This window comes from Alosa alosa, chromosome 22 (genome assembly GCF_017589495.1).
Source record: "Alosa alosa isolate M-15738 ecotype Scorff River chromosome 22, AALO_Geno_1.1, whole genome shotgun sequence".
NCBI classification, from domain to species: domain Eukaryota; kingdom Metazoa; phylum Chordata; class Actinopteri; order Clupeiformes; family Clupeidae; genus Alosa; species Alosa alosa.
Window position 1 is genome coordinate 13,340,729 of NC_063210.1, and position 14,998 is coordinate 13,355,726.

Sequence of the window (14,998 nt, forward strand, 5' to 3'; positions counted from 1 at the left end):
GGTTGCGAGCTACACAACATTGCGCTGTTAATGCAGAATTAAAGCAACTGGTTGCGAGTTACACAACATTACACTGTTACAGTAATGCAGAATTAAAGCAACTTGTTGCGATCTTGAGAAGCCTACTCTGTGCTGGCCCTCCTCTATGATGAATCACTCGGCTATCACGCAGCGAGCCCTGTGAAGGATGAGGGCAGACTTAGTGCAAACAAATAGGGCTTTCAGACATACGTGTAAGACCGGCGGTTCTGCGGATGTTAAACGGTTGGGCCGTATATCTGAACAACATAAACGGTCATATGGAAGTCCGAACTTAGCCGGTTGTTCTACTGCTCCCCTCCTAGTATTTCCTCCGGACGTTATGTAAATGTGCTGTGTCTGAACGAAGCGGAGAACATGCGGTTAAAATTCACACCTAGTGAGATCGAAATTGAAAGTGTGTGTGTGTGTGTGTGTGTGTGTGTGTGTGCGTGCGTGCCCAGAGAAGGGGCATGAGAAGGAAATGAGAAGGAATCTTGCACTACTCCCCTTACACTACCCCTTGTGACATCAGAGGGCAAGTGGGCATTGTCTTGAATCACCCACTGTCTTGTGGCCAGTTAAAGAAGAATGGCTTCCCCAGCTCTGGAATCTAGGCACATGTTTGAAGCTTGATCTCTGTTACAGAAAACACTTGTTCATATCTGATGAGGAAGGCAGCGGTTTGTGTTATGCACTGTCACTTATAATTGTTACCTATGCATTGCCTCATGGTCCTCATGTCTCACCCTCCCATCCCCCCCCACACACACCCCACACCCCGTGTCACAGGGAGGCAGCACAAAGGACTACTTCCTTCACCGAGCCCTGCAGAGCCTGGAGCGCTACTTCTACTTGATCGTTTTCAACGCTTATCTCCATGAGCAGGTGGGATTTCTAGATGCCACGTACAGCATGAACAGGGAAATTCAAGTCTGGAGCTCACCTCTGCAGCCATAGGCAGGCATGGGCCGGACGAGAGGCTAGAAAAGTATTCTTGGTGGGCCGTTAAAATTTGAGGCCGGTCTGAGTACTGTGAACATAAAGATAATGTTTTTGAAGTTTCTTTGTTGTTACCCCTTGGCCCTTCTGCAGCCTGGGCTGTGCGGTCACACCACCTCTCACTGCTCACCAAAATATTAGAAGCAGGGATTAGAAACGGTTCAAAGGACGAAAGCGAAAACCCGAAATGAACACAATTTTTGGATGAACGTAACCAAAAACGGAAACAAAACCAATTTCACTTGTTCTGGACTGAAAACATTATTTTCAATTTTAGACAACCGATTAATTAACGGTATTTATCGTTCTGATTAACCTTTGCTTGAATAGTATTCAAAAGTCCATGGGCTTGGCAAGTCACCAGCCCACACAGTGTTCCCCAGACACCTTATAGGATGAATTTAGTCAGTTCAGTTTATGAATCAGTGTCTCCCCTGTATAATAGGCTAGAACTACTAGTTGATAAAAGGGATTTTCATATCCAACACTGTGTAGCCTAATTTACTGAAACATTGTGTGAAATAACAGGCTACCAGAGACACTAGGAAAATATCTGTAGGCATGGCATGCAATTGGCAGCACCACACATAGATTATGTTATTACAGGGCTTAAAGCCAGGACATTTTCTGTGCCTGAAGTTAGACATTTTTTAAGGTCTAAAATTACATAGGCCTACTTGCCTACTTTTAAATCTCGCCCCATGCCTGAATTCAAGCACAGTGGTTTTTAACAGTTAGCCTGTTGATACCTGATACTTGATATCTAATGTGCTTTGATTTAAGCTCTAAGGCTGTTAGTATTGTGCAACCAGCCATAAATCAATTTGTAAAGACAATGTTTTTTTTAAAGGAACGTTATTAACCATTCTTCTCTAACGTTTTTAACCGGTTACCATTTAGAGGAGAGGCCTTGGTACACTGGAACAGGAACGATTTTTTTTTTTTGCTCTGAATGAACCGAAATGCAAATCATTCTGTTTCCAGTCCCTGAATAGAAGCACTTACAAAAACCCTTCAACTCCTCAAGCACAGGCCTAGTGTGACGAACTCTCGTATGTGCAGGGCAGACACGCAATGAAGTTAAGAACCCTCAGATCTCAAAAGCTCTTGAAAATAAAATCATATCAAAATATGGGTTTGGGTCCTGCTCACACAGAAGATCTAACATTCACGTTCACAGTTTCAATGAGCAAGGATATACTGCCTATACTATGTAACGAGATGAGTAGTGAACCAAGGCCAGAGGTGCTGTCAAATTCAGCAAAGCCGAGGCACTGGAGAGAAAGCGTGCCGGAGAGTGAGAGAGCGTGCTTTTACAGGGTCCAACAAGGATGAGGTGCAAGGGGTCATCATCAACAGCAAGTAGTTGTTAAAAAAAGAAAAGGACCATTTAGCTTGTGTTCACTACAGTGTTTCTCATACTCATTTGTGGCGGCCCACCACAATATCAACATTGACCACCACACAATGATTTTTCTACGTACTATTTAAATGGGATGAAATCCTTTCATTCTAGAGCTATGTGCACCTTTGTGTAGCCTCTCGTTGTCTCTCCGTCTCTCAACGAACTTGCATGCATAATAGGGTTCATTCCAGTTAACTCCCCAGCAACCCCCCCCATCATCACCTACCACCACAAATAGAATTCAATTCTGTGGGAAACACTGCAACACTGCTTAATTGAAATAAAGTGGCCTTAATTCGCTGTTGTGAAACGGAATTGGTTCCTAGTAAAATTTAGTGTCCTAATCTGGCCCTGTGTGGCTCTCCAGCGCCACCATCTGGTCACCACATGAATCCTTAAAGTGGTTCAGCATCAGATAATCTGATGGAGTCTGCCCTCTGTCTGGGCCACTCTGAAAGGTTGATATTATTTTGTCTTAATCATTTCTTGTTTTGCTGAACATCTGTATCATTCTCAGTTTTGCTGAATATCTGTATCAGTTCTAGTCAGAGGAAACCTGTTGATCAAATGAAAATTTGCCAGGGATATGAATAGTCTTAAGTTTAACTGCATGTTGAATTCATAAGGAATCTTGAGTCTCCTGGATTATTCAGAAAATTTGATTTGTAATGAAACTTATGTATAAAACGTGTGTGTCCCTCAGTATCCGCTGGCTTTCGCGTCCAGCTTCAGCCAGTGGATGTGTGCCCACCCGTGGGTGTACCGGCTGCTGGCACGCATGAATCTGTCGGAGCTCTGCACGCCCGCTGACCTGGTTACCAAGGGCACCAGAGTACTGGTGAGAGAATCTGCCTCTCTGGGCTTATTGCATACAATCTTTCTTTCTTTCTTTCTTTTCTTTCTTTCTTTCTTTCTTTCGTTGTGTATTTGTCAACTGAAAGTGTGCTGCAAGTATATGACAGAAATGTTGCATGTTGAATTTATATAAATACTCTGTCTGTGTCGTGAGGATGTGTGGCCTTACGTGATATGCTGGATTGTGTCCTGTCCAGTTGTGTGAGGGTGAAAATGTGTGTGTGTGTGTGTGTGGCCTTGTGTTGATATTTTGTGTTGCGTCCTGTCCAGGTGTCTGAGGACTACTTGGCCCCAGATGTCCTGAGCACAATGAAGGAGATGAAAGTGGCCAACTTCAGGCGGGTCCCTAAGATGCCCATCTATGGCATGGCCCAGCCCACATCAGAGGTGGGGATACACATGGTTGACCACACCGAGTTCATGGCGCAAACATAGCGTCCTGACGTTTACCCACAAACCCTGTAGCCCTTAACTTTTTAATCAGTCTGACATTCTGTTTGTCTGGATAAAGGCCACACTGCAAAAACTGCTTATCTAACAAAATCTAACCAAGTGTTATTAATCTTATATCAAGATAAAAAAAAACTAGTTGATTTGTTTGTTTTCAGTATAAAGAGACTTACCTAGCGCTTTCTTGTGAAATCATTTGACTTAATTTTAAAAAGAAAATTGACTTATTTTAAGACATCTCATCTTGAAAACAAGCAAATTTGTCTGCCAGTGCGTAATGCAAATTTGTCCTAAAAACAAGCATATTTGTCTGCCAGTGCGTTGAGCAAATTTGTCTTGATAAGACTCCTTAATTTAAGAAGACTTCAACTTATTTTAAGTCAAAATTATCTTTTGAGAGGGCGCTAGGTAAGTCTTTTCATACTAAAAACAATACCAAATAGATTTTTTAATCTTAATATAAGATCAATAACACTTGGTTAGAATTCATTTTTTGCAGTGGCACTTTCACATGCCCCATGCAGCCTACAGTATGTGAAAAGATGCAGCAGGATACGTTGTACATTTTATGTTGGTTTTATATCAGCCACTTACAGTAAATCCATCAGGTGATATCTTTCTCTCAATTATAATGGGTTTATTTGTGTTTAGTGCACAATAGAAATAAGTAGAAATTAGAAGTATACTTATTAACTTATCCAACTTATTTTGGATTCTGGATTTTTTCACAGCTGTGTTTTTCTGTGAAGGCTACATTCATGTCATTTAAAGAAACCAAATGCCTGGCTGTGTGTCTGTCTGTCTGTCTGTCTCTGCCTGCCTGCCTGCCTGCCTGTTTGTCTGTCTGTTACAGCCTGTGCATACCAAATCTGGCAAGTCTGCTCTTTACCATATCAAAGACATTGTTTCACTTCATGGTCTGTTGTTTTGTCCAAATCTTTTTTTGCACCCTCATTATCCTGTGTTCAAAAACAAAACTTTTTTTTGTCATTTTTTGAGCAAAAATGAAAAATGTCAGACAAAGCCAATCTGTGGGTGATGATTGTACAATATGAGCCTTTCCTTAACTTTAACAGTTCAAACTAGACTATACTTTTACAATAAATATAACTGTCAGCATCTATTACATCCTTGATGTTGAATGTATGCTCTGAATGTCCTGATTTCAGTCTGTGATTTAAAACACACACACACACACACACACACACACACACACACACACACACACACACACACACACACACACACACACACACACACACACACACACACACACACACACACACACACACACACACACACACACACACACACACACTCACACACACACACACACACACACACACACACACACACACACACACACACACACACACACACACACACACACACACACACACACACACACACACACACACACACACACACACACACACACACACACACACACACACACACACACACACACACACACACACACACACACACACACACACACACACACACACACACACACACACACACACACACACACACACACACACACACACACACACACACACACACACACACACACACACACACACACACACACACACACACACACACACACACACACACACACACACACACACACACACACACACACACACACACACACACACACACACACACACACACACACACACACACACACACACACACACACACACACACACACACACACACACACACACACACACACACACACACACACACACACACACACACACACACACACACACACACACACACACACACACACACACACACACACACACACACACACACACACACACACACACACACACACACACACACACACACACACACACACACACACACACACACACACACACACACACACACACACACACACACACACACACACACACACACACACACACACACACACACACACACACACACACACACACACACACACACACACACACACACACACACACACACACACACACACACACACACACACACACACACACACACACACACACACACACACACACACACACACACACACACACACACACACACACACACACACACACACACACACACACACACACACACACACACACACACACACACACACACACACACACACACACACACACACACACACACACACACCCGCACACACACACACACACACACACACACACACACACAGGTCAGTCACATGGGCAATGAAGACAGGGTGGTACATGTTAAGCTACTGTTTTCTAAAGTCTTTGGTACAGGTTGAAGTTTGTCCTTGTAAAAAAGGAAGAGGGTTTTGTCAGCGTTTTGCCTGTGTTCTTTTTGATCTGTAAATGCCCAGTATAATGGCGTTCATGCTTTTGGCGTGCATTATTGTCGTGGGTGTATAGTTGTCAGCATAAGGTACTGTATGGTTGGCCACCGCCCCCACCCACTCACACATACTCTTAGCACACTTATCTCTTATGCCTCTGCTTTGAAAACCCACCATAAAAAAAACCCAAACCTTTGGACCATATCTTCACGGTGCCATCTGACCCTTGACCTCTGTGACCCCCCCCCCCACACACACACAGAAACAGGAGACGGCGCTGAAGGAAGAGGTGTTGGCGGCACAGAAGTGGCTGGAGGTGACGATGGAGCAGGAGAAGCAGATGAAGATGTTCAAGAGCTGCCTGACGCCACAGGAGGTTTTCAACCAGCACAAGGCCACGCACCAGGGCCTGCAGTACCGCCGAGTACCACTGCACGACTGCTGTGCACCACGGGAAGAGGTGAGGAGACTCCAACACACACACACACAGTAGGCTACAAATGGGACTTTGAGTGTAGCAACCACTGATAAATGGCAAGATTTGCGTGGAGATGACCAAATGCCTATTCCATTCCATTCTGTTCTATTCATATGCTGATATTTTGCATGTTTTAGGTTGTAAGTTTGTTGTTTTGTTGTAAGTAAATGAGGGCCACTGAGTGCTTATTCAGAATCAGCTTTATTGGCCAGGTTTGCGTAAACAAACAAGGAATTTTACTCCGGTTAATCTTTGCTCTCAAAGTACAAAACTCACTTAACAGTATTTTTTTTCTCTCCATTCTGTTTTTATTCTTTATATGTTAATGTTAAGTTATACTGTATAACTGTACAATATAACGATTTTACAAATTTACACAAAATTGTAGAGAGGGAAGGAATAGTGCAATATCAGTACCCGTAATTTCCCAACTATTAGCTGTGGCTTATACATTGATTTCACAAAATTTCTTCAGCTATGAGGTTAATACACAGGGGCAGTTAATATGGTATTAATATGGTTTTGTTCATTTTAACTTGCATAAAACACTGTCCTGCGCCTTATACACAATGCGGCTAATACACAGGAAATTACTGTATAGTCTGAGATTTAAGATTTAAATATAAATATAGTGCAAGGCAGTTCAGTGCAATGGTAATATATTAGTAAGTAAATTTAATTTATAAAGCACATTTAAACACAGCATAAACTGACCAAAGTGCTGTACAGTGGATAACTAAAGATTAAGACAAGTAATACAGAAAAACACATTGGAACAATAGTCATAAAAACATGAATAAAAGGAAACCTTATCCAATATCGGGGCACACAACACACAATACATAGGATGAGCAGGAGTACAGGGTTAGGAAAACAAGGAAGGCCAGCGAGTAAAGGTGGGTTTTTAGCCTGGATTTGAAGGCAGAAATGGAGGGGCCAGATCTAATATCCAGGGAGAGCTGGTTCCACAGACGTGTAGCAGCAACTGGAAAAGCTCGATCACCCCTCTGTTTGAGCCGTGAGCATGACACATGCAGAATACATTTATTTTAGGATCTCAAGGGCCTTTGAACCGAGTAGGGCTGTACAAGGTCGATGTTCACGCCTCCTGATGCCATTGTTATATTAATAACAATATTGTAATTGTAAGATTGAAATATACATGAGGTAGATGAGCAGAACGGTGTTGATTGACTTTGTTTAGTATAAGGATGGGGGCTATTTCTGAGAGCTCAACAGAGTGACTGGAGTGGTCAGCTCCAGTGATCCTCTCTGCAGCCCTAATGGTCTGCTGCAGTCTGGCCCATTTCAGTTTTGGTGGCTGACCCAAACCTGACAGTGATGGAGGTGCAGATGACAGACTGAGTGATGGCTGAGTAGAAAGTGGTCAGTGGTCACTTTCATGACTACAGACGTCAGGGCGATGGCCCTGTAGTCATTTAATCCTGTGATGGCACAGTCACATGGGCACACACACATGGACGGACACACACACATACACGTGTGTGCACACACACACACACACACACATGCATGCATGTGTAACATATTCACATATTCATGCATTTTGGCATTCATACAATTTCAACAAGGACTGCAGCTCTGGATGCAATTTCATGTTTGCTGGAGCCAGACTCCTCTGTTCCACAGGACACACGTACGTACACACACACACACAGACACACAGACACACACACACAGTTACTGTTGGAGATGGGCGCGCACTCACATTCTTGTGCCCTTGATCAAAATAGATGTCTGCTCTTTTGATGCCTACTCAGACATATGCCCTGAGGGGACAGCCATAGTCTCCCACCCCCTCTCCTCCTGTCTCACTTCCACACCCACTCATTGTGTCATTGTGACCCGCTCACACACTGGCCGAATCACTGTGCCCATAGCACCCCTCAGGGTACCTCTACTGCACTGCAGAGGGCATTCAATGCCCTCATGCTAGCCTGTCCTCTGTGCACTTTTGCCCTCACGCTAGCCTGTCCTCTGTGCCCTTTTGCCCACACGCTAGCCTGTCGTCTGTGCACTTTTGCCCTCATGCTAGCCTGTCCTCTGTGCACTTTTGTCCTCATGCTAGCCTGTCCTCTGTGCACTTATGGAAGCTTTTGCCATGGTGAACCCAATGATTACAGTTCAACTGTTCCTCGAATAAGCACATATTTTTTTACACCTGAAAACCGAATCCAGCAGAGAATGGATTCCCATGAGGATAACAAGGGAGCAAACATTAGTCTGTGTGCTCCCTCTAGTGGCAAGATTGCTACAAGGCTAGTCTGCTTGCAAGAGGGTTGGTGATGTGGCAAGTGCTTTTAATTTGCATGACAGCTCCTAGGTCTTCATAGCAACAATAGCATTTATAACTCTCCAGCCCTCCCCCTTTGTCCTTACCATAGTTTATACTGTATTTATAATTAGACAACTAATTATTCTCCCTGGCGTAACTGTAGTTACTTTACTTTAACGGTGTTAAAAACATCTTAATGGTTTGAATAGTTTGCCGCAATAGTAGGATCTGTGAAGAGCCCAAAATGAGGCTGTTGATCGTCTCAGAGGAGAGAAAACGGCAGAGGTGCCTGTCTGCCACAGCGAGCAATGTGGGGCACAGAAATTGGGAAATTTGCATGGAATTTTTAATGTGCCTGTGTTTGTACCCTCTGTGGAAGACGATTGAGTCAGTGTGTTGTATAAATATATATTTTTGGAAATTCCTCAGTGTATTTCTGCTTTTTTGGGGGCTATGTCTCTGTTTTGGTTACGGATTAAACAGATTGATTTGGTGCCTTTTCTGCATAATATTTTCATGGTTGTCAGTGTGTATGTCTATGAGCGAGGAACGGGGGGCTTAACATATTATGATGACAAATGAATTCGGTGCATAACTGTGTAACTTGAATTGTTTGTTTGTGTGTGCGTGTTTGCGTGTGTGTGTGTTTTGACTGCCAGGATTTTGACCAGCTCCTCGAGGCCATGAAGAGCAGCCTAGCGGAGGACCCGCGCTCTGCGTTCGTCTTTAACTGCTCCAACGGGAAAGGCAGGACCACCACGGCCATGGTCACCGCCGTGCTCACGCTCTGGCACTTCAATGTAGGCGGGCTGCTGCAAAATACACTCATGAACTCACTCACTCACTCACTCACTCACTCACTCACTCACTCACTAGCAAACATTTTATTAGTTTACCAATCTGATGCATACTATAAATATACACAAGTTGAAATACCATTAGCTTCTCCATTAAACAAAATAAATAAAAATAAAATATACAAAAAATATATACATATTGTGTTGTTTTAAGTAAACGGGGCTTTTGCAATTTTGTGTTTTTCCTTGTCTGCCTCTGCAAGGACCATATTAGTCATAAGTCTGGTGTCTAAAAGGCTGATAGACTGAAATGTAAATGTAAGTTGTGAAGTGACTCATGTATATAGATTTGTTTAGTGTCAGATTGTGTTCTGTTGAGTTCCACCTTGTGACTTTTTCACCACGGCTTCAAAGTAAAAAGTTAAACACAAATCAACTCATTCAACTCCTTTCATTCAAATGAGGATTTCATTTATGTTTATCTCCCATTCAGGGCTTCCCAGAATTTGCCGATGATGAGATTGTGAGCGTCCCTGATGCCAAGTACACAAAGGGGGAGTTTGAGGTAGGACAGACACACAGACACACAGACACACAGACACACAGACACACAGACACACAGACACACAGACACACAGACACACAGACACACATTGACACACAGAGTGAAAGATAGGAAATGAAGTGTACCTGACTATAAGGGCATACTTACACTAGGCATGGTTCACTTGTACCATGCCGGAGTATGATTCTCTCCCGTTCTTGGTCCGCACTCAAACTGCATACTATCAAACTGTACCCAGACACAGTTGAGCTGCTGTGCTCTAGAATATATGCATAGAAGCGTCCAGTCCAACTCCCCAAGCGGACCCGGGTACAGAAAAGCATACCGTGCCTTGATAGGGTTCATTGTGTTGTCTTGTCTGCCCTCAGTGGAAGAATGCTGATAAGAGTTGTTTACTGTACACAAGAAACGGACAGATTTTGGAATAGCTCCTCCAAAGCACTTAACTGCCCTCACGGCGCTTAAGTGACACAGACTTAAGTCAAGGGCAGAACGTGCATAGGCTGAAAAATACGTAGTTTCAGGCTTTTCTAGACTTTAGTGCATGGGAGAATATGACTCATAGTGCCGAAATGCGATTAGACAGAACAAACATATTGTCAAAAGTTGTGTGTTTAGAACTCCATCCTCTCTCTCTCACACTCACACTCACACTCACACACACCACAACACTTAAACAGTACAGACTTCAATTACATCTGCCATCTGCTAAGAGTGTGCCTTGAGTTGTTAAAAAAAAAAAACATGTTTAATGTGCTTACTCTGTGTATGGCTGTGTGGATACAGAGAGAGTTGGGGGTGGAGAGGGAGAATAAGGCCTGTGGGAATGTGGGTCTTGCTGCTGCAGATGGACACAGGGCAGTTGAAGAAAAACCTCAGAGGATTTCATTGCATTGTCTTGTCTGCCCTCTGGTGCTGAAGGTGCTTAGTGGAATGACTAGGCTTTTGCAAAGACTGGCTCTGCTTTCACTTTAAAATAAATATTATTTAATAATAAATAATATTTAATAATAAATATTATTAAATATGTATATTTATACAACTTTTTCTTGGTGGAGATTATCTTCAGGGGTCAAATCAGAAAGGGTTGCAGGTCACTCACACACCACAACACTTAAACAGTACAGACTTCAATTACATCTGCCATCTGCTAAGAGTGTGCCTTGAGTTTTAAAAAAAAAAAAAAAAAACATGTTTAATGTGCTTACTCTGTGTATGGCTGTGTGGGATACAGAGAGTTGGGGGGTGGAGAGGGAGAATAAGGCCTGTGGGAATGTGGGTCTTGCTGCTGCAGATGGACACAGGGCAGTTGAAGAAAAACCTCAGAGGATTTCATTGCATTGTCTTGTCTGCCCTCTGGTGCTGAAGGTGCTTAATTGGAATGACTAGGCTTTTGCAAAGACTGGCTCTGCTTTCACTTTAAAAATAAATATTATTTAATAATAAATAATATTTAATAATAAATATTATTAAATATGTATATTTATACAACTTTTTCTTGGTGGAGATTATCTTCAGGGGTCAAATCAGAAAAGTTGCAGGAGCTCTGCTGTTTATTGTACAGAGTATTATAATTCTGGCTTCTGCTGTAAAAGTGGTAGGGCCACAAAGTCACACACACACCACATTCAGAAAGTCTCATGGTTTCGCGATGTGACATTGCTTTAAGGCACTACACTCATACATGCCAGGCACAGGCTAGAACAAGTCACACACACACACACCACATTTTCACTACAGATCACAAATCAGTGAATCATCACATAAAAAGGAAATTACCAATTATGGTCTATAGGGTGCATTACAGTAAGCACATTTATGCTTTGGCTCATGTGTTTGGAATTCTTTTCAAAATCTCCATCTAATTCCTTGGAAACCCTTCTAATCTAGCACATCCATTCCGTATGCCAAATTGTCACACCATTTTTGAAAAACTGAATATGAAATGAAAATGTCTGCAGCCATTCATTTGATTCTCACGAAATTTGGTGTACATAATTTCCAGGCAATGCTGGCATGAAGTTTTGCCATTCCGTTTCAAAGTTACATGTCAATATCTGTAGGACTGCCTTGACCAAAAATCTGATATTTGGTATACTTATACATGCTCCCCTTTACTTAAATTGGCAAAAGTGCTGATGTGAAGTGTGAAGAGCCAATCAGAATTCAGTAGCCAATATTTGCCAGCTTGAACGGCAGATTTTCATAGAAACAGTTTATTTTGATGGCTGCTGCTGGGCTAGCTACTTTAGCCAGATATATCCTTAATTGCCACCATCTTTAAAAATGACACCCGGGTAAATTTTTACAAACTAGCCATGTAGGTGCCACCTTACAGATGGAAAATATCACTGGCCGATCCTCATTCATAATTCATAATGGCACTTTAAAGCTACAAAATATTAAACAAATTGATCCCAAGGGTGGCACTCCAATAAGCACTGTTTTAGCTTACATCTCAGCAACTGCTTGGGTTAGAAATAACTTATTAATTCCTCATTTGTCTGTGACCTTCTGTAACTGCCACTTCTGAATTCAAAATTGGTTGTGAGCACGGGTGGCTTGGGGTGGCCGCGGCCACCACAACATAAACTCTGGCCACCCCTGGCTATGTGGCCGACGGACAAAAATGTGTCCAAATTCACACCCATTATTCTCTGTTGAATTGCTCACGGAGTACTTATCACACAAATTACAGATACACAGATATCACGTGAAAGAGCAGAACCTGAGCTATCCCATGATGTTAAAGCAACACCAAAGAGTTTTTTGTACCTTAAAATAATGTTTCCAAAATCGTTTCAGTGGTTCATCAACTTGTAACAGGGTGAACGGCACTTCTGCATTCGCTTTGCCGCCCTCTATCGACTATAACTATAAGTTTGCCAGATCGGGTAGCGGATCTGTAGTTCGATGGAATGAGACATAAGAAACTACAAATTTGACTTGTATCTGATGTCGCAATACATCATACTTTTATAAATCGTGCAACATATTCTACCTTGTCTGTGGACATTGTTATTTGCAAAGCCGATGATGGATAAACAAATAGCGTGCGTGCGACAGAGGGAAAGTTCTTTGGTGTTGCTTTAACGGCTAGGTGTTGTGATGAACGGTTCACGAGAAAATTAACGTTGGATATACATGGCATTTCCATTGTGCACACAGCGCTTTCGTCCATCTCCACACCCTTTACTTTCGGTGGTCACGAACACCTTGGTCAAAACAAAAAAAAATATTCCTCTGTACAGTAAGCGGATCCTGAGTGATCCGGTTTTGAAATTGCCATAAAATTCTACACGTTATCTAGCCTGGGTTTCCCCATGCTGCCATACACGCACAATTTTATTCACGCTGCTAGGCAGCCTGGATTCCATGAACCAAATTTTCACCTCAACGAAGGAACCAATCACAGAATGATTGAACGACAGAACACATCGAAGCGGTGTACGTTAACGCCGTTAATAACGCGTTTTGGCGTGCCTCCCCTGTCAAAATTTTCTGCTGGCGCCACTGGTTGTGAGTGCTGCTGTGTGGTTGCAACTGCTGCCATGCTGCTTGACTCCCGTTAATTGCTGCCTGTGGCAATATTTTTCTTAATCTTTTTTTTTTCTTGCTTTGTATCTTTATTTTTAAAAAGAATGCAAGACTAAGTTTTTTTTATTGGTTTTAGTAATGTTTTTCCTTTCCATGCTCTATTCTGTCTCGCTCTCTCTCTCCTCTCTCTCTCCTCTCTCTCTCCCTCTGACTTTCTGACATCCAGCCTGTCTCTTCTTTTTCTTCCTGATCTTGTTCCCTACCTCCTCTCCTTTGTCCTCTGTTCATCTGGGACACCTGTTCCTGTGTCACTCCCTTTTGGAGGCTTTTGGGTACATGGGCTATAAATCTTAGGGTATTGTGCCCATGCTGGGGCCACTTTACTTGGGAATGACGTCAACACCCCCTCATCCATTCCCTGTGAGAAAGTACAAAGAATGCTTCATCTGTCTCCCCACTTTCTCCTCTCCTCTCCTCTCCTCCCCTCTCCTCTCCTCTCCTCCCCCTACCTCCTCTCCTCTCCTCTCCTCTCCCTACCTCCTCTCCTCTCCTCTCCCCATCCCTTTGGAGTGATCCATCTCTGACAGGGCACCATAGCAGCCCGAAACTCCGTTGTCAAGGAGACTTCTTTTTTTGCGCTGCGTTGTCCTGAGGTGCCGGTACTTCAGTGAAGCAAGACAAAAGTATGCTGGTGAGGGACACAATGGGGTAACTGGCTGTGCCCTCAGGGCTGTCCCTACGGAAGCAGCATGGAAGAGCTCTGTGTGTGTGTGTGTGTGTGTGTGTGTGTGTGTGTGTGTGTGTGTACACCGTGTTTGGTGCCCCAGCCCTTAAGCTTGGCTTTGGATGGCTTGGCATGGTTCCACAGTTTTACACAAACATGGGGGGGTCCTGACTCTCTTGTGTTTTATACGAGCTCCTCGTCACGGACGAGCCCCCAGAGTGTCCTGCTAACTGCTAACAGGCTAATCCTCAATTTTGCCACACTGCGCTGGTCTGCACAGGGGGTCTGCAACACAAGCCCAGCTGCCTGCTCACAGGCGCCATGACTAATCCCCCTACCTCAGACCACATCACGTTTTTGGTGTGTGTGTGTGTGTGTGTATGTTGTTACGCGGATTTCGTCTTTCACTCGTCCGGGTTATGTCATTGTGTGTGTGTGTGTGTGTGTGTGTGTGTCACAGATTTGCTCTCTCACGTCCGATTTGCACCTTACACCTGTCATTGAGTATTCTTGTGTGT

The 14,998-nt window shown here is 43.3% G+C and overlaps 1 protein-coding gene across 1 annotated transcript in view; it reads left to right on the plus strand.

The window, feature by feature from the left end:
* pald1a (phosphatase domain containing paladin 1a) overlaps positions 1 to 14,998 on the plus strand; it is an 82,821-nt gene that overhangs the window by 28,541 nt on the left and 39,282 nt on the right. Inside the window, 6 exon segments of the mRNA XM_048233706.1 lie at positions 811 to 906; positions 3,129 to 3,263; positions 3,551 to 3,711; positions 6,201 to 6,543; positions 9,517 to 9,657; positions 10,148 to 10,219. Of these exon segments, the coding sequence (XP_048089663.1) occupies positions 811 to 906; positions 3,129 to 3,263; positions 3,551 to 3,711; positions 6,201 to 6,543; positions 9,517 to 9,657; positions 10,148 to 10,219 (948 nt within the window).